The sequence below is a fragment of the Juglans regia genome, chromosome 4 (genome assembly GCF_001411555.2).
Source record: "Juglans regia cultivar Chandler chromosome 4, Walnut 2.0, whole genome shotgun sequence".
Classification (NCBI taxonomy): domain Eukaryota; kingdom Viridiplantae; phylum Streptophyta; class Magnoliopsida; order Fagales; family Juglandaceae; genus Juglans; species Juglans regia.
In genome coordinates, this window is record NC_049904.1 from 22,347,673 (window position 1) to 22,367,750 (window position 20,078).

At 38.3% G+C, this 20,078-nt stretch overlaps 2 protein-coding genes across 2 annotated transcripts; one reads left to right on the forward strand and one right to left on the reverse strand.

The window, feature by feature from the left end:
• Window positions 1–567: 567 nt before the first annotated feature.
• Window positions 568–1,701, forward strand: LOC109015016 (putative invertase inhibitor). The gene has a single exon (XM_018997513.2). The coding sequence runs from the start codon at window positions 888–890 to the stop codon at window positions 1,434–1,436; it is 549 nt and encodes a 182-aa protein (XP_018853058.1). The 5' UTR covers window positions 568–887; the 3' UTR covers window positions 1,437–1,701.
• Window positions 1,702–1,981: 280 nt separating this feature from the next.
• LOC109017061 (acyl carrier protein 1, mitochondrial-like) lies at window positions 1,982–5,388 on the reverse strand. The gene is made up of 2 exons (XM_018999385.2): window positions 5,121–5,388; window positions 1,982–2,416 (listed from the first exon to the last, which is right to left on the reverse strand). The coding sequence occupies exons 1-2, from the start codon at window positions 5,325–5,327 to the stop codon at window positions 2,240–2,242; spliced, it is 384 nt and encodes a 127-aa protein (XP_018854930.1). The 5' UTR covers window positions 5,328–5,388; the 3' UTR covers window positions 1,982–2,239.
• Between the last annotated feature and the right edge of the window lie 14,690 nt (window positions 5,389–20,078).

Genomic DNA, 20,078 nt, shown 5'->3' on the forward strand with positions numbered 1-20,078 from the left:
ATATGGTTTAGAATTAAAAAACAAAAAAATGCAAAACAAAAGATACAGGCGAGCTGGCGTGTCCACAAGTCCTTGCCATAGAGAGGAATTTTCAAACCTGGAAATCGTCTTCTTGACAGATTTATCTTTGAGAGTTTTCTAACAATGAAGTTACTGGATGATTTACATGTGGTTGAATAATTATAGGGAAAGAAAGGGAAACATGTGGTTGAGAGAAATGATCTTTACAAGTTTCGGAGGTTAAAAAAAACGGAAAAAAAAAAAAAGAAAAGAAATCCGAGTAGCCATACTTTCGGGTTCATCCGAGTCTTGGTCCGAGTCATAACTCTGGTTAACATGGTCGGGTATATGTTACTCATTGAATACTTAGGTCTGGGTCCAGAATTATCCGGTAATCCGAATCCAGATATATCCAAGCACCCGGACTTGGATGAACAATTTTAGAACTATATTGACTTTTTTCTAAATGGCTCAAAAAACGTTTCTTAAACTTATCATACAACTCCAAAAACCTTGCTTAAACTTACAACATCCCTTGGGTTTTCCGCTTCCAAATCCAGTCCCTAAAGCTAGACTATGTCATGTAATTTCAATACATGGACAATACATTACATATGGGACCCATGTTTATATGTCGTAACGCATTCTTTGTTCAACCACTTAGGCAAAGATGACGATGATATAGAAGCCCCAAGCTTCTGCAAGCACAAGTCACGAGCCACCTTATTTTTTTTAGCTAATACTTTCCTGCACATCCCTTCTTTCCCACGCCTTTAGAAAGTGTTATCCGAACTGCCCATATCTTCACGGTTATAAAGAATTCTCCTTAATTTGAAGTTTTGAACAAAGAATTGTAGATATCCTTACTATATCCCAATACCAAGAAAATGAGGCTTACCTTCTCTTACTTCTCCCTCCCTATTTTCTTCCTCTTGTTTTCCACCTTCCATGCCATGAGCACCAACAATCTCATCCCTGAAACTTGCAAGAAATGTGTGCAGAAAAGCCCGAACCTAACCTACAAATTCTGTGTAACTTCTCTGCAAGCTGCCTCAGGAAGCCACCATGCTGATGATCTTCGTAAGCTTGGCAAGATCTCAATCAAGTTAATCAAAGACAACGTAACAAACACGAGACATCACATTCAGAAGCTCTTGAAGAACAACAGGTTAGACCCCTTTGTTAGGGCGTGTTTGGATGACTGCTTTAGTCTTTACTCGGATGCGATACCAACTCTTGGACAAGCCTTGAAAGATTACAAAACCAAGCACTATGAAAATGTTAACATCGATGTAAGTTCAATCATCGATGTCTCTACGACTTGTGAAGATGGTTTCAAGGAAAAGAAAGGTGTGGTTTCGCCATTAAAGAAAAGAAACAAGGATACTTTTCAGTTGTCTGCTCTATCGCTTTCGATTATTAATATTCTAAACTGATCATCATCCCACGTCGGAGATCAGGTCTAGCTGCTGCTTGTCTTTATTCACTATTTTGTACTTGTCGTTTAGTTTCTTATGATCTGTACGTATTCTCTTCCATATTCTTTAAATTAGCAGTTTACATGTTCTGTTGTTGGGGTGCTATGGTTCATAAGGGTGACATATATTGTCGTCATGTTAATTGCCATTAACAAAGTCACTCATGATTGATGCTTTGTCTTTGCGCAATGGGCTTGGATGCCGAACACTGCTATAAAGTATAGTCCATCTCTAACGTATTGGGATTTATGCTAGCAAATAGAAATAATTTAGATTATGATAAGCTTGAAATGCAGGTACGTATTCAATGGTTCAATCCGACTACACAGGTTAGTTTACAATCACGCCCTGCCCTTGGAACCACTTCTAAGATTCGATGTGGTCTGATAATTGGTTACTGTGCGGAAAGACAAAGACTGCTAGAGTTTTAATTGGGATCAAGCCCCAAGATACCCTTATCAAAAGAAAAAGAACAAACATAGAAAGTAAGAAGCTTAGGCATGTCATGTGAAGAACACAACCGTTCAGATATTTGAGGGCAGTAAAACAAATTATTACTGTTTAATGAACAGTCGAAAGCCATGTCTGAAAAGGCTCCTTTTTTTTTTTCTCAAATAGATTTCGAATTATTTTCCACCACGAATCTGGGGATCACCTCTCTACAAACATCCAAGACTCAAGTACACAAAACAAAGACGGAAAAGATTACTGTTCCACAAGCAGTTAAATGAGAAAAACGAGATCCGAAAGATTATACTAAATTAACCAGCCATTGGGTGGTTGGAGATGTATTCAATTGCAAGATCACAGGAGTCAATTTTATCGGCTTCCTTGTCCGGAATCTCCAGCTTGAACTCCTCTTCAAGAGCCATTACAATCTCCACATTGTCCAAGCTATCCAAGCCCAAATCATTCTGGAAATGCACATCAGGAGTCACCTGCAGATGCATCCAAAATTGTAATCCAATAACATATTTTCCGTGATATTGTGCCTAATTTACTAGGAGAACAGAGGATAAAACCGTTACTAATGAAATAGACACCCTAAATTACTATATATGCATTAAAAGAAAAAAGAAGGCTAATAGATTCAAAATGTTAAATAGGGGATGATAAATACTGCAAAGGGAAACTAAGGCCTAGTTTGGTTTCACAAACCTTTTAAGCTATCTCATCACATCTCATCTCATCTTAACATCTAAACACCATTCAAATACAAACATCTTTCATTTTCAAATTTTCAAAATTTCAACTTTTCATCACAAATTTTCAAACGTTTTCCTAAACTTCCAAATAAAACATAAAAAACAATTCAATTTTTTCAAATCTCAAAACAAAAATTATATTAACAAATTATATTCTAACCCTCTTTTAACTTTATAATTTTTTTATTCAACTTTTTCTCTCTCCTTTCCCAAACACCATAAAAATCTTAACCCAAATCATTTTACTATTATTCACAAATTATCTCACTACCATTCATAAATTTCTCATCTCATCTGTATAACCAAACGAGTCCTAAACGAAAAACGCATCAAAATTGAGAAAGGAAAGATAAAAAATAGAGGGCTCAGATTTGACAGAAGGGCATCAGTTGACTCTTCAAAACTTTAGATGATATAACCTTCTTAAGAAAAGACTCTGCTAAAGAAATCAACAAGGGGATATTTTGACAACCATCAGTGATGTTTACAAATTGAAAGCCTAAAGAAAATCACCATAAAATTTACAATATAAATTTACCGGTATTAGCTTTTGAAACCCACTTAACAATTTATTGACTAAATGGCAGTTTCATCAGATGCTAGGGGAAACAAGCAACTCATCTCAAAATGCTATATTTCAGACAAAAAGCAAATCCAAACCTCAGATGCTAAATATATCAGTGGAACAGTGGACAAACCAAAAACCCAAATTCAATATAACTTCCAAACCCATATTGTGAGATTTACACAGAACTTCACAAATCAATGGCACTGTGCGGGATAAAATGACAAACAAATCCCTAGGGGCTGGCTCAAGTGGTAAATGCGTCACTCTTGTGGTATGCTACCTCCAAGGTCCAAGGTTTGAATCCCACTGAGTGCAAACAATCTCTAGGAGCTATCGGACTGAGGGATTTTTCCCTTGAATTACCCTAGGTGCACTTGCGAAAAACTCCTTGCCAAAGCCCTGCACCCTCAGGATTAGTCAAGATGTTGTTCCCGAACACCCGGTGCCAATAAAAAAAGAAATTACAAACAAAATGAAGTGCAAAAAGCATAACTTCATACAGACAGAAAAATAAAGGTTTGGGGTGGTGGTTGAGGTGTGGGACAGGGCAATGTCACATAATTCAAAATAGTAATTGGGTGAAAATCAGGTTCCATGAGATCCAAGAAATGTTTTTCCCAACTTGGACAGGGTGTGGAAGCCAAGACCCTGTGGCTTACTTTCCTTGCAACTATAGGGCCATGGAAGCTAGGACAGAGGATCAGATGCTTACGAACTTCTTCAATATCTAATTGGCAACTACTCAACCAAGCAGTTAGTATAGAGGTTTTACCCCTCTCTCCATTGTTTTTAAGCTTTTCAACTGAAGGACGTTCTGAGATGACAAGATTAAAACACAGAAACACCCAGTAACCAAATAGTGAAAGAATCCTTTGGTCTGAGTGTATATTGAAGATTTGGAAAAGTGTGCATTTTTCTAGGCAAATATAGCTCTTTTACTTAACTACTGCGTAAACATATTTACAAGCAAAAAGTAAGATATGATTATATGAATTAAGGCTGCGATCATGAAATGAAGCGCAATAACAAAAGAGAGGGAGATAAGCTATAAAGACAATTTATCCAATTAATTAAGGAGAGAAGTAGCATGACAGTCAATAAGACCGAAGAAGCCAAGAAGAATAATATTCTGTTGGGATTCATTCTATTAACATGTGGAGAGAAACCTGATGCTGATGCTAAACAAAATTGTTAACTCTCTGCAAAATTGTACTTTTCGAGTGCAAATATCAGACTGGACGATACAGCTTTCCACAAAGAAAATCAGAATTTTACTGGAATTTGGGTTAATTACTGCAATAACATTTCTTAACTGTATAAAAAGTTGAGTTCTGCATATTGTTCCGAACAAAGAATCACTGCCCATTATTGAAAAGTAACCGCTTAATTGTTTAGTACGAACCTTGCATTGTCAAATATAAGAACAGAGCACATTGAGACTAGCTCTTTAAATCTATCAAGAAATGGTTTTGGCAAAGAAAAGCCTAACTGAACAATCACAAAAAGTATTTACACTTTTAAGAAGATCTTAGACGGATCAATTAAACCATAATAGCCGTATTAGGCTCAGTCAAGCAGCAGTATCACTTCATATGGCTCAAAATTTTATTTCCACTTACCTTTCACCACATTCCCTCAGCAACAAAACGGATACTTTCTCCACGAAAGATACTATCTATTAGCAAAACATTAAACCTAACCGAGAAAGATTTCAGCTCGCTCAACGCAACTGAAAGAATAAATCATGAAGAGGTGAGCAAATTATGCTCGGTCATCTCACTCGTCGTATTTTCTAAGGAAACAAACAGTTATTTTACTAGAAAAGCAGATAAGAAGTGGGGATCGAAGAGGGATGAGGGAAAGACAGACCTTGGAGGGATCGACTTTGGGGAAGCTCTTGACAACGGAGAGTACTCTGTCGATGACCTCCTCTTTGGTCAGATGATCGTCGCCGTGAGACGAAAGGAACCGGAGGGAACCACCGTACGGTACAGGTCGCTTAAGTCTCAGTCCGATTAGGGTTAGGGTTTGGACCGGAACTCGGACGTGGCGAAGTATGGCTGCCCTCAATGCCATCTCTCTCTCTCTCTCTCTCACGGGAGTGAAACAAAATAGTAAAAGGGCAGAGCACGTCAAATGACGTGAGAATATTTTAATTTATCTTATTTAATTATTATAATTTTTTTATTTTTTTTAATTATAATTTTTTTAAATTTTAACATAAAATATCGTAAAAAAAAATCTTCATTGAAGCCACTATTAGCTGCAACCATCGCACACATGACTTGTAGATCGGATTCACTAAGACATTGAACCGGTTTGAGGCGTTCCGTCTCTCAGCCCTCATTCCCATTTGCCATTTCGCCCCAAGCCCTCAAAACCCCCCCCCCCCTCCCCCCCGGCCCGAATCTTGGCCATCGAAGCAAGGTCGTCCTCTAGACTTGTCGGCCTGCCTCTGCCCATCGCCGCCCAGCCTTTTTCCCCACGGTCCATTTTGAACAAGAGGGAGGAGTTCACAGGGACCACTCGTCACCTAGATCCCGCAATGCCCTCCCTTCACCAATGCCACCGCTCGACGCACATTGAGTCGTCGCCGTCCCTCTCGTCGCCCAGCACCTATGACTCCTATCTCTATTTCGCCTCCCATCTGCTCAGCAACAAGAGGTAACTCCACTTTATTAAGTTATTTGTACTGAGAGTGGTAAAGTTTGGGGCAAATTTAATCTTTCGGAGATGGGTATTGGGCTTAGGGTATGAAGATATAGAACTCCATTTATGAGTATTGATGAAAATATTAATGAGTTTCATGCTTTCTTGAAATTAATGGTTGCTAGTGATGATCTCTGTTGGTTTGAAGTCTCGGTTAGCACATTATTTGTAAGTTGTTGATGACTCGAGTGTTTGGGTAACAACTGGTTGAGTACTTGATATTGGCGGTGCAACTAGAAATCCTAAACAACTATCTCGTCTGAGTGCTCTCTACCAATTGCATACCGTAGTTTGTTGGGTGGCTTACAGAGTACTTACACTACTTTGGATTGGTTGATCTTAATCTCTTCTCATGGCTTAAAAATAAGAAGGGGGAAAAGAAATGAAATTTGTTGTACAGATATAGATATAGACACATATAGGTTGTACATAATGCTTGTAATTGTCCATTTAGAAATTTTTTCAGTTGTATGATTAATGCTTGTAAATGCACATGTAGGTTGTACATAAAAATGGAAGTGGCATGCACTGGTATCTTGCATATTTCTACATATTCATGAGTTTGGATTATTGGTGAATAATCCAAGCTATATATACATATGAGTTGCACGATAATGTATAGTAGTTGGGCGGGCTATACATATTATGAAAAACAACTTATGGGCAAGTTTGTCTTCTACTTGCATGGAGTGAAAGTATCAATACTTTCTTTAATAACAATTCAAAGATCAGGACTTTGAAGACATGAACATGCTTTTAGATGGAAGCTGGAAAATGAAAACCATTTGGAGAGATTATTTTTTCTTTATTTCACACCAAAATTAATTCCTTGCATAAGCTAGCTAGTCTTTACAAAATGGCTCATATCTCTTTTTTTACAAGCATATTCTAACCATCCTAGAATTCTGGTTTAGGATGAATTAACCAAGAAGAAAAATAAATGGAAAAAGTTGATGTAGAAGAAAGTATAATTTTTCAAAAAAAAAAAAAAAAAAACACTAAACAAGAAAAACCTTCTTTCCCTCACTTGAACTTGGTTGGTGTGATCTCCGTCCTTACATGCAGTTCCATATGAATAATGAAAATAGGTTAAGAAACCTCAAGCTGTCGGGTTTTTTTTCAAATCTTGTACTTTCTATATATCATTTTTTCATGTGTGAAATGATTTTGTAACTATATTCTGATAGTCTTTCTTTTGATGGTTTTTGTTCCTCTATTGAAAGATTGTGGTTATCCGGTAGCTTGGATTGGATAATCTGCATTTGGCTGGTTGATTTTGCTTTTTTGCAAGAAAAGTAAAATATCAACAATGCCTTTTGATTCTGGGGTAAAGTATTACTTGGATGTGTTGTAGTTGTCAAACATTTAATTTTTTTTTTATTTTTTTTTATCTGTAGCTAGTAATGCCTCATAACTTTGTAACTCAAGTGTAGCAGTCAACAATAGCAGATGGGACTAGAAGGGCACGGCAATGAGTGGACTATAGCCATTGGGTGCTGTAACTCAAGTGTAGTAGTCAACAATAGCCGTGTGGACTCAAGTATAGCAGTCATTAAATTTATTGTAACTTAAGTGAAACTCTTTTAAATTTATTGCACACTTGTAATTGCACACTTCTTAAATTTATTGGTCCTGCATTATTTTGTCTAGTTTACTAAATTTTAGTTTATTTTTGGTGGTTAGTGTATTTTTTGGCAGAGTTTGGTTCTAATTTTAGACAGATTACCCTATGATTTTGGAAAGATTACGATATAATTTTGGACAGATATTGTTATCATTACTATCACACTCAACAGAGTGCAATGTAAACAATTACATTATAAAACTTTTTTGTAAGAAACATTCAAAGTTACATTCCAAAATGTCTTACAAATATTACAACATTTCAAAAAGACGTTAACTAAATGAACACTACAAATGACCTAACATCCATATCTTAGCACTTACTGACATACATTATTATTTTTCGAATATAAAATAATGAAAAATTATATACATAAGTCTCACACTCCTGCACACCACTTAAAAGTATGTGAATTTATTCTTTTATCCTCATGTTTCATAAAATATGAAATATGAAATATGATGATAAAAGAGTAAAATTACATATTTTTTAAGTGGCGTGCAGAGTGTGAGGCTTACGTGTAGCATAACTCTAAAATAATTACAGCACAAATCACAACAAAATAATATACAATCTAGCTTCGTCTTGAACTTCTTTGCAACTGTCCAATCATGCAAAGGAGCATAATTTGCACCGTCCTATTCCAATTTGTTTAATCTGCATCCGATCTAAAGAGGCCCTGAAAATAGTTCATCAAAATTTGTTAGCATAAGATAGTAGAGCAATTTACATTCATTGTTGTCCACTCTAGGGGAAAATTGTAAAAGGACAAGATATAATCAATAGAACAACAAAATGTACTTGCAAGCATTCACGAACTAATTACAAATACAGAACATTTCAGATTTCAGAGTCCTTTGATTTCACAAGATTACAAAAAAGTCTAACTAATTACGAGTAAATGCTTCAAGTTCGTGCAGATGAGACATTTTCTCATTTGTCTTTCTTATAAATTATTCCCATTTGTGGAAGCATAGTTCACTTACGTGTTTCAATGTTAATTACAAATCTGAATTGTTTACCCATATAGTTACCATAAAAAAGATAAATATTAAGTTCTCCATCATCTAGGTACAGTATTATAATTAATCTATAGTGCAGCAGTAATAAATAAATAATTGAAATTCACTAGTAACAGATTCTGAAGTATAACATTTTTTTTTTGATAAGTAAAGATATAAACTTTATTGATGTGAATGAAATAGGCATATACCTAGTACACAGGAAGTATACAGTTGAACACCTAGATACATTCTAAGAGCGTTAACCTAAAGATAGGAATTCATGTATATCATCCCCATTTAATACAATAACTGAAAACCAAAGCAATAAAGTGTGCAGAAAATAATTCTTCAGCTCCATCATTGTTCTTTCTTTGTCTTCGAAGCAGCGCATATTCCTTTCCGTCCAAATACACCACATAATACACAACGGAATCATTCTCCAAACTGCTGCCACTTGATGACTGCCCTGCAGTTTTCTCCAACAACCCATCAGCTCCACCACTCGCCTAGGCATTACCCAAGCCACACCGCCCGTCGAAAAATCTCATCCCACAACCCTCTTGCTACATCACAATGTAGTAAAAGATGATCTACCGATTCTCCATTCTTTCTACACATGTAACACCAATCCAGTACAACGCATCCTCTCTTCCTCAAGTTATCCGTGGTTAAGATCTTCCCAAGGGCGGCATTCCAAACAAAAAAAGCAACTCTAGAGGGCACTCGAGACCTCCAAATGTTCCTCCATGGGAATGAGGTGTGATCCTGTGAAGTCAAAATTTTATAATACACTTTTACTGAGAATTTCTTATGATCCTGGGACCTCCATTTCAAGCTATCTTGTTGCGCCCTAGTAGACCCTAAAGAGTGTAACAAGCTGAAAAAATCTGAAACCATAGATAATTCCCAATCATGAATATCTCTATTAAACAGAATATTCCACTGATGCGAACCATGAGCAAATAATCGCACATCCGCCACAGAAACGTCCTTGTTAACTGCAATACGATATAAAATTGGAAACACTCTTTCCAATGCATGATCTCCACACCACACATCTTGCCAAAAACTGATTCGATTACCCTCACCTGCAACAAAACGAATATGATTTACTAAAATAATCCACCCCTTCCTTATAAACTTCCATAGCCCCACTCCATGCCCCCCTCTCACTTCTTTAGAACACCAACCACCCCATTCAACCCCATATTTAGCATCTATTATTTCCCTCCACAAAGAACCCTCTTCCATATGATATCTCCAAAGCCATTTCCCCAACAACACTTTATTAAAAGTTCTCAAATTACACACACCCAACCCCCCATACTCAACTGGAGAACATACTGTCTTCCAATTAACCAAATGAACTTTCTTCTCCTCCCCTAAGCCTCCCCATAGAAATGCCTTGAAGAGTTTCTCAATTCTATTCACCACCCCTGCAGGCATAGGGAAAAGGGATAAAAAATAAGTGGGGAGGTTTGTGAGGGTACTCTTGATGAGAGTGAGACGACCTCCTTTCGATAGATACACCCTTTTCCATCCAGCCAACCTTTTCTCTATCTTTTCTACCACCCCATCCCATATAGCTCTACTCTTGAAAGTAGCACCTAACGGAAGACCCAAATATTTCATTGGGAACGAGGACACCCTGCAACCCAGAAGACTTGCTAGATTACGTATATTAGGGACCACACCCACTGGAACCAACTCAGACTTGTCAAGGTTCACCTTAAGCCCTGATACTGCTTCAAAACAAAGTAATAATGCACGCAAAGTTTGGACCTGACTCCTATTCGCTTCACAAAACAACAGGGTGTCGTCTGCAAAAAGAAGATGTGAAATGATACAAGAGCTACCAGAGCTATTTCCTACTTGAAAACCAGATAAAAAACCTCCACTAACAGTAGCCTGCAACATCTTACTCAACGCCTCCATAACTATGACAAAAAGAAAGGGAGATAATGGATCACCCTGTCGCAAACCCCTCGAGCTATGAAAAAAACCTGCAGGAGTGCCATTAACTAGCACTGAAAATCGGGCCGTTGAAATGCAAAAACGCATCCAAGAAATCCACCTATCGCCGAAACCACACCTCTTCAATAAATACAAAAGGAAATCCCAGTTCACATGGTCATAAGCCTTCTCCATGTCTAGCTTGCAAAGAATACCTGGACTTCCCTCCCTCAATCTAGCATCCAAACACTCATTTGCAATGAGCACCGAATCAAGTATATATCTCCCATGAATAAAAGCATTCTGAGGCTTGGAGATAATATTTTCCAGCACTAGACTAAGCCGATTAGCAAGGACCTTTGAAATAATCTTATAAACACTGCTAATCAAACTTATTGGGCGAAAATCCTCAATATTCGACGCCCCATGTTTCTTTGGAATGAGTGCAATAAAAGTCGCATTAAGTGATTTTTCAAGCTTTTGATAAGCATGAAATTCACTGAACACCCGCAAAACATCACCTTTCACCACATCCCAACAAGTTTGGAAGAAACCCATTGAGAAACCATCCGGACCCGGCGCTTTGTCCTTAGCCATACCAGATATGACCTTGAAAATCTCATCTTCCACAAAAGGTCTCTCCAATACACTCACAAGCTGCGGATCAATTACCTCAAACGGTAAGTCATCAAGCTTCGGCCTCCAAGTTACTGGTTCGGTAAGTAGAGACTCATAATAATGTGCAATGTGACTTTCTAGATCAGCCGAAGAAGATAGAACCTGTGTACCTGAATGTAACAACTCAATCGCATTATTACGTCGATGAGAATTAGCCATTTTGTGAAAAAACTTCGTACACCTATCACCCTCTTTCAACCAGAGAGCTCTGGATTTTTGACGCCATGAAGTCTCTTCTAAAAGCAATACCCTTTCCAAATCTGCCACAACCGTTACTTTTCTCAATAACTCCTCCTCCGAAGCCCTTCCCATTAATTCCTTACCCTCCAACTCCTGCAACTCCTCCATCAAAATAGACTTTTGATTGTCAATGTGACCAAAAACTTCCAAGTTCCATTTCTTCAGGTCTTGCTTTAGAGCTTTCATCTTACCTGCAAGAATAAAACTCGGAGTGCCACTAAACTGGTACGAAGCCCACCAATTTCTCACCATCTCAACAAACCCGTCCACCTTAAGCCACATATTCTCAAACTTGAAATACCGGCGACCCCCTTGAAAGCCACCACAATCTAAGAGGATGGGAAAATGGTCTGAGCTGACTCTAGCTAACCTTTTCTGGCTAACTTCTGGATAGTGGGCTTCCCATAACGGCGAGACAAGAAATCTATCCAATTTCGACCAAGCACGGCCATTAGACCAAGTATACTCACCACCCACCAAAGGGAGGTCCATAAGATCCATATCAAAAATGAACTCAGAGAATTCCGCCATGGCCAAAGTGTGTCGATGAAGCCCCGATCGTTCACTAGGAAAACGAGTAATATTAAAATCACCCCCCATACACCACGGCACATCCCATAAAGAGTGTATTCCCGCCAACTCCTCCCACAACCGTCGTCTATCTCTATCTATGTTAGGACCATAAGACCCTGCAAAAGCCCAAGTCCACCCATCGCTCACATTTTTGAATAGCACCGAAACCGAAAACTCTCCAACACACTCCTCAATCGCCTCAAACACTCTTTTATCCCACATTAATAATACTCCACCTGATGCTCCCTGAGAGGCCAAATAGGACCAGCCCATATAGGAACATCCCCAAATACTACGCACAAAACTTCTATCAATAAAACCCAACTTCGTTTCTTGCAAGCATATCAAATCTCCCTTCCATAATCTCAATAGCGCTTTGATCCGAATGCGTTTGTCCCTATCATTGAGACCCCTTACATTCCAAGAAATGATCTTAGGCTTCATTAAAGCTTAACTTACCCCTCCCTTTTGATCTAACCCTTCCGCTACTCCCCTCCTTAACATCATAATTGATGGAGCATGTCAAGCGTTTAAGTTCCCTATCTTGTTTTGAGGCTGATTTCGAGCGGCTAGCTTCAATAGCCACAAGAAGGGCCATAAATTGTTCCTCATAACCTCCAAAAGAGACCCCAAAAATTTTCTGTAGCTCCTCTACCTTTTTGAAAATCCAATTCGTCGAACAACTCCCATAATCACTGGGGGGGAGTGTACATAAAGGAGTAAGAGCCCCCTCTTCCCCAACACTGTTATTTGAAATCACCGAAACAGTTTCACCACTTAAAACCATATTATTAAGAGAAGGATCATCCCCAGAAAATAACTCATCAGAACTACTCAACACCAAAAGTGGAAGACCACTCTGAACCACCTCACTGTCCCGCGAAAACACCTCACCGCAAAGAGACATCTCTCTCTCCCTCAAGCCAGACTGCTCGAGCACCTCTTCTGGAATTCTATCCCTCAAGCCAGACTGCTCGTGCACCACTTCTGGGAATTCGTCCACCACACACAGTTCCGATAGACTATTCTCCACAGACGCAGGAGTTAACGCCAGAAACTCCCCCTCCTCGACCTCTTCCCGTCGAAACTCCTTGACCGTCTCACCTGAGTGGTCGACCGAGGGTGTCGGCAACTTCTGTGCCGGCAGGGATGCCGATAAAGCAACTATCGGCGCCACAGGAGCAACAAGACCCTGGTCCAAAGTCTCGGATCCGAGCCGGATCTCCTTTTCCGTCTCACCAGAGGGTTCGACCAAGGTTGTCGGCAGCTTCTGTGCCGGCAGGGTTGCCGGTAATGAGCTTATCGGCGCCGCCCGCTGTCCCTGGTCCGATATCTCGGATCCGAAAACCTTCCCCGACCCAACGGTCTCCACTGCCCTCCAGGCCTTCACAGGGCCTAAAGCCTGACCCTTGCCCAAGCCCGTCGCGCTGCCCAGACCCATACCAAGCCCACCATTTCGACCCACCACCTCTTTACCTTTAACGCACCGTTTTAGAAAGTTTATCTCATCTAACACAATGCCGATCTTCTCCTCCAATCCAGCTAACGTCTTCAACATGCTTTCCTCATTTAGCCCCGCCAATCTGCTTTCTGCTACACCATGCCGCTGCACGTCCTTGGTTGCACCTGACACCACGTCAAACGCAGCATGATACGGTACCTTCTTCAGCACCTCACTGTACGACCTTGCACCTCTTGCCCACGATGAAGGAGCACCTCCCTCACCTTTGTTCTTCTTCACAGCAACCAACTGGATATCAGCCATCTCCATTAAAGTATCAGCAAGCTTCTTCCATCCCTCCCCCTTTCTTCCTTCCGGAATCACAATCAATCCTCTCCTCTTATCACGACCAAATTCCGAGATGGATATAAAACTTCCATTAAAGTTACGTCCCTTCCTCACTATTATCACAGTGTCCCCTTTTCTACGAGTTCGCAGAAACTCCTGAGTACCCAAAGTTATTGCACACTCCTTCACCATAGAACCCAGCCAACCCAAAGTTTCCCAATCCACTGAAATATATTTCACACCACGATGACTACTTTCTATTATCCTCCACCACCTTGCATTCTCCTTTCTAAACTCAAACAACTTCTGATCAATGAATACCTCATTACACAACCCCATCTAAACCAACCCACAGACCTAATGATTCAGAGAATACACTAATCCCCTCAAAAGGGAAAAGCCATTGATGAATCACTACCAACAGAAGGCACTACCAACAGAAGGAAAAAAACTAAAACTGTACGGAGAGAAACTAGAGAGAACTGAAGTATAACATATCCTTAGGATATCTTGAATCGATAATACAGTCAACTTTTGTAAACTAAAAGCCCTCAAAATGCAATTTTCAATATCATAAGAAAAAAAATACTCATTTTAGAATATGATGCTATAGTGGAATCTAAAAAATAATAAGATGTAGTTTTAAATTGCATCTCAAATGCCAGCACTCATAATCCCTTGTCTATACTAGGAAAAACTGCACACAAAATTACAAAAAAACAAAGAAGATGCAATTCAAGATCAATTGCAATAGGCATAGCCCATGTACATTGAAACATACATGGTAATTATGAGTTTGTAACCCTTGGCAGCTGCCATGAATGCCAACCCTATGCCAGTGTTGCCACTGGTAGGCTCAATCAAGACACTCTAGACTCTAGAGCATGAATAACAAGGAAATTTTGTCACTTCAAAAGTTCACACATTCACCTCATTGCCCATAGTTAGAAAAACACTAATGGAGTATTGATCAGCAATTAACTTACGATCATTCAATTATGTTCTTCTTGAATAACTATATTCTTCCATCCTACTATGAGGATATGTCTATATATGAGATAGAGAGAATTGACATTTGAGTAGAACTTTAAAGTTAAAGAATCCCATGATGGAAAATCAAAATATGGGTGAACTTGGGACCTAAAGATGTAGCCCTAGGCATAAGAAAATGCTTATAAGAGCCAGTCCAATTATGGCCTTCATTCTCTGATTTAGCTATTTCTTCTCTATGCTTGGTTGAGTTCTCACACCAACTACCAAGTCTCCAATCTTTTAGAGTTTAAGGAATTCTGCTCATTTTCTTCTTCTAGCTAGATGGGTGCATCCTTTTGTATACTTTTTATGTATTTGGGCTAGGCCCCTTAGCACTTTTTAATAAAAAATCTTTGCATTACTTCTAAAGATTTTTTAACTATTTGCGAAAAATCAATAATGATTTATATAACCTTCACAAGTTGGTACCTATATATGTTCACAATGTGATGGGAGTCTGATTTGCAAAGCATCACATCATACTCAAACACAATTTGTGGCATTGAAACAAACATAGCAGTGGCATTAACAGCCAACAGGCATGGTACAAAGAAGAAATTTTATCATCAACAATAGGCGTACATGGGTTGTATACAAGAGAAACACCTAAGCAATTGCAAAGATTTCATATAAAAAAATGTTACCATAGATAAAAATATCTAATTCAAGTCATGCACATGTTTCCATCATAGGGGAAAAATTGTCACCAACAACATATGACTTTCCATGGCAAAAGCAAACACAATCTCAAACACATATTCCAACAACTATGGAGATTCCTTACCCTGGAAGGACGAGATCAATCTCTGCATATCTTCCTTGTAAAGAAATCTTTAAATTTACAATCACTGAAGACGACCCAAAAGAAGTAGAGAACTCTACACAGCATAACTTAAAAGTTACTATTTTTTAACATAGAAAAACTGAATATTGGCTTAGAATAACAACAATAAAACGAAAGTACCAATGGTAGGTGAAAGATCTTCGACATAATGAGAGATCGTAGCTGCCACTGCTATGACCTGAAGACGAACCCATTGATACCTTAGACTCAAGATTGACAAAGTGCACATTAATTAACAGAAAAAATCTTCACAAAAGCCACTCTTCAATACTTACATGATGCCTAGAGAGCAACTAAAATGCCTTACAGACCCTGTTTTTCTGGAAAGAAATTTTTTTTCTCCATGCCTTAAGCCACAATACCCATATCAGAAAACACAAAAATCACATCTCGATGTATACATGAAGAACATAATATTATGGAAGGGAAAATGGTGCAATATTTACCTACAAAGTTGAGCAAATCGTTTGGCGAAACAGAGCTGAACTTCTTGTTGGTTTGGTCCGTTCAATCACAAGTTTGAGGGGAGTGGCAGTGCTAGAGAGACGTAGGAGCGTCGGGAGGTGGCGCTGAACAGAGAGACGCCGTTGCGAGGTGGCGCTGGGAAGAGGAAGCCAATGCGGGTTCGTGGCGAGGAAGGATGGTGGGTTTCGCGGGATTCAAATATGGTTTCGGGTTTGCTCCGTTCAACGACCTCGCAAGAAGTGGTGGCGGCGTTGGGCAGACGGAGGAGTGCTGCTCGGTGGCACTGACGAGAGAGACGGCATTGCCTGGAGGCGCTGGGTAAAGGAACGTGATGCGGGTTGCTGTCGAGGGAGAACGTCTTCCGCAGGATGAATTCGAATGGGGATAAATTAGAAACCGAATTTCAAATTGAAAAAGAAAAAAAAAAAAAGAAAAGAAAAGGGAAGCCACGTATTGTGTGCAACGAGTGCACTGTTACAGTGACTTCTATGTAGCAAACTTCTATAATAAATAATTCGACTGTTTAAAATTTTAAAATAATAATAATATTAAAAAATAATATTCTGATAATATTTTATTCAATTTTTAACTTTCATCTCAACTCAATTTAACTCAATTCAACATTGAAACGTAGTCAGAAAAAAGAACACTAGACAAATAAATATGAAAAAAATCTGCTTAAAAAAAATCATGAACATTAAGAAATCATTTGTATTCGAAATTTATATAATCTAATCATTATAATTTTATTAAATTTTTACGTAAATTATTATAAATAATTTAATTTTTTTAAGATTTTAAAATAATAATATTTTATTCAATTCATTTAAAATCATCTTAACTTATCTCTAAATATAAACGAAGCCTAAGAGTCGATTTGGATTAAGAGACTCATTTCTTTTTATTATTATTTATTATTAATAAAAAAATTTAACTTATAAATTTTATTATTATTTACAAATCATTTCAATTTATTTCAACTCTTAAATCAGATCTAAATTAAGCTCATTAAAATTAGAGTTATTGTACGGGCAATAGCTCGTCGGAAAACAATTTAATCAGTAATGCTTTTTCTTACCTGCCTCTAAATTCGATAGATGAAAAAAAAACAGTGAACAAGTTTGTTACTTGTTCTGTTGTCTGTGTCAGAGACTAATGTATTAGCAAAAAAGCTATTTACAACCGGTTGGGGAACCGGCGCGTAACCGAGGCCTACGTGGCATTAAATGAAACGGCGTCGTCGCAATTCGAAATGAAGACGCGCAAATACAGCTTTGGGGGCCAAATTTCCTCCCGCTTCAATCCATTGTTCCCATCGTCAGTATTCACCTCCCGAATATCCAGTGTTCCCATCGTCTTCACCCAACCAGGAAGACGATTCAACGAAGCTCACCTCCTGGTCTTCTGCTGCGAACCACGAACCACGAAACAGGGGAGCCCTGTCGTCTTCACGGAACCACTTGGTCTTCTGGGGCCCAGCACGAACCAAGGAGCCCTCTCGTCTTCATCGAACCACGGAGGTCTTCTACAGCGAACCACAAACGGCGGAGCCCTCTCGTCTTCACCTCCTGGTCTTCTGCTGCGAACCACGAACCACCACGAACCACGAAACAGGGGAGCCCTGTCGTCTTCACGGAACCACTTGGTCTTCTGGGGCCAAGCACGAACCAAGGAGCCCTCTCGTCTTCACCAAACCACGGAGGTGAGCTGTTTCGAACCACGGAACCCTGTCAAATGTGAAGCCCTAGCCTGAAAACTCGGTCTCCAACCCGAACCCGAACCCGAACCCTAACCCTAACCCTAACCCTAACCCAAACCCGAACCCTAACCCTAACCCTAACCCTACCCGTACCCTAACCCTAACCCTAACCCGTACCCTAACCCTAACCCTAACCCTAACATCAAAAATTTTCCCCAACTGAAAATCGGACCGAGTTTGAAAATCAGGTTAGTTCTCTGATTGTTATATTTTGTTCTTATATATTGTTGAGCTCCGATTAATAACTTGGCTTTGAATCCCTGCATGGAATCATAAGAAAATTGTAAATGTTAGTGGACTGAATTTCTATTTCATGAGCAATGGATTCTGATGTGTGTATCGAAATTGTAGAATTCACAGAAAGATCAATTTATATTGTCAAACTTTGTATTTGTCAAGCAATTAGAATTATTTGAAAAATCATTGATTTGTCCCCTGAGTTAAGATTAATGATATATACAAAGTGTTCCGATTATGCTTATGGCTGATATTTTATTTGTTTTGGCTGTAAAGCATATTGACTAATATTCATACTTGATTACAATAGCAGTACTTATTTAATTACTCTTGAATTTATTTATTACGAGAAAAAACTTGATGAAATCATTGATTGCCATCTGCAATATCCAAGTACTGAGGTGTCATCTGCAATATCCAAGTACTGAGGTGTGGCCAAGTTTTTTTTTTTTTTTTTGTATCAAATTTTCTTTCCACTGATGATCGCTAATTCTTTTCTCCATAATAGTTTATTAGTTTACATTGACCAATATCTCCAATTATATTGAAGAAATTCTCATTAGTTTTATATATATAATAGTCTGTCCAAGTTTCTGATGGGGATCTATGAGCTTGCTTGTTTCATATCCATTCTAAGAGCAATGACAAATTTCTGAATAAACCCTTCCTCTTTCTTCTCCATGCATTGGTAATTACTTCTTCTTCCAAATATGTTTTTTACATGACAGAGTGCAATGTTAGAAATCTGTTGAAGTTTTATATTGAACTGATTATCTGATATTATCGTTAATCATGCTTATCAATAATATCAATGTGCCTATTTTAGAAATATGCACATGATCATGCACATAAAATGGCTTAAATGGGTAATAGCACGAAAAATAAAATAAAAGAGTTACTAAAAGAAAAGAAAATGTTCCTTGCTTGCCTACCCTTTACTTTTTTGAATTAATTAAAAGAATCTACAAATAGAATCAGATATCTTTGCCTCTAGATTCTTTCTGCTTGATGTAGCCCATGAAAAGCCTATCATGAATTCAAAGTACTAATATCTAGCATTTGTATTTGTAGATGTGTTTTGAGTTGTGTTGTTGCACTTGAAGAAATGGAAACCGTACTTTAGTTCTACTCATTATCATGAATATGTTATATTTAATCGTGGTAGTTGATGTGACAATTTCTATAACTTTTTATGTCACCACTTAAATAGAAAACCACTTAAAATATGCCTCATCAACTTTGTAACTAGAGATGACAAATTTCAACTTTAGGAAGAGCATTTTTAGTACCTTAATTTCCCATAAAGGTGGGGGCAATCCATGATAACAAGGCTCATGATGCATATCTAGTAAAGAGCTCTCCATTTCTATAATCTCTAACAGCCCCTATCTCATATCAACTAATATAATTAGTTGGATTAAATAATCTCTAACAACCCCTATCTCATATCAACTAATATAATTAGTTGAATTAAATATGAAATGAAAAACATGTGGCAATGGAATATCGTAGTATACATTTCTTTGCAAAATCAGAGTGTTTGGGTCACTTTATTATATTAGAGTGTCTTACTAATTGGTTGAGAACCTTTATTTATTTTTTTCTTTTTTATCCTTGACTTAGCTTACCAATTGCCACATACTATGCATGGTTTGACTAATACAAGGGATCCATGGCTTGGTTTTTCAGAATCACACATGGCATCATCTCAATCATCAGATTTAGTTAATGATGATATCATAGAATCACCAACTTGTTGGTGTGGTTTGAAAACACCAATAAAGACGTCGTACACTAAGAAAAATCCTGGAAGGAGATTCTTCGCCTGCCCAAAATATAATACGGTAAATAAACATAAATAGTTGTTAGATCTCTGTGAATCGATTTGTTGGTGGCGGGGTGTACATGGATCCATGTTAA

Bases quoted from the DNA above. Each gene is read 5' to 3' on its own strand.
- LOC109015016 (XM_018997513.2), top strand. From the start codon at position 888: ATGAGGCTTACCTTCTCTTACTTCTCCCTCCCTATTTTCTTCCTCTTG.
- LOC109017061 (XM_018999385.2), bottom strand. From the start codon at position 5,327: ATGGCATTGAGGGCAGCCATACTTCGCCACGTCCGAGTTCCGGTCCAA. The intron at 2,417-5,120 runs GTCTGTCTTTCC...ATGCATCTGCAG, and splicing joins CCAAAGTCGATCCCTCCAAG to GTGACTCCTGATGTGCATTT.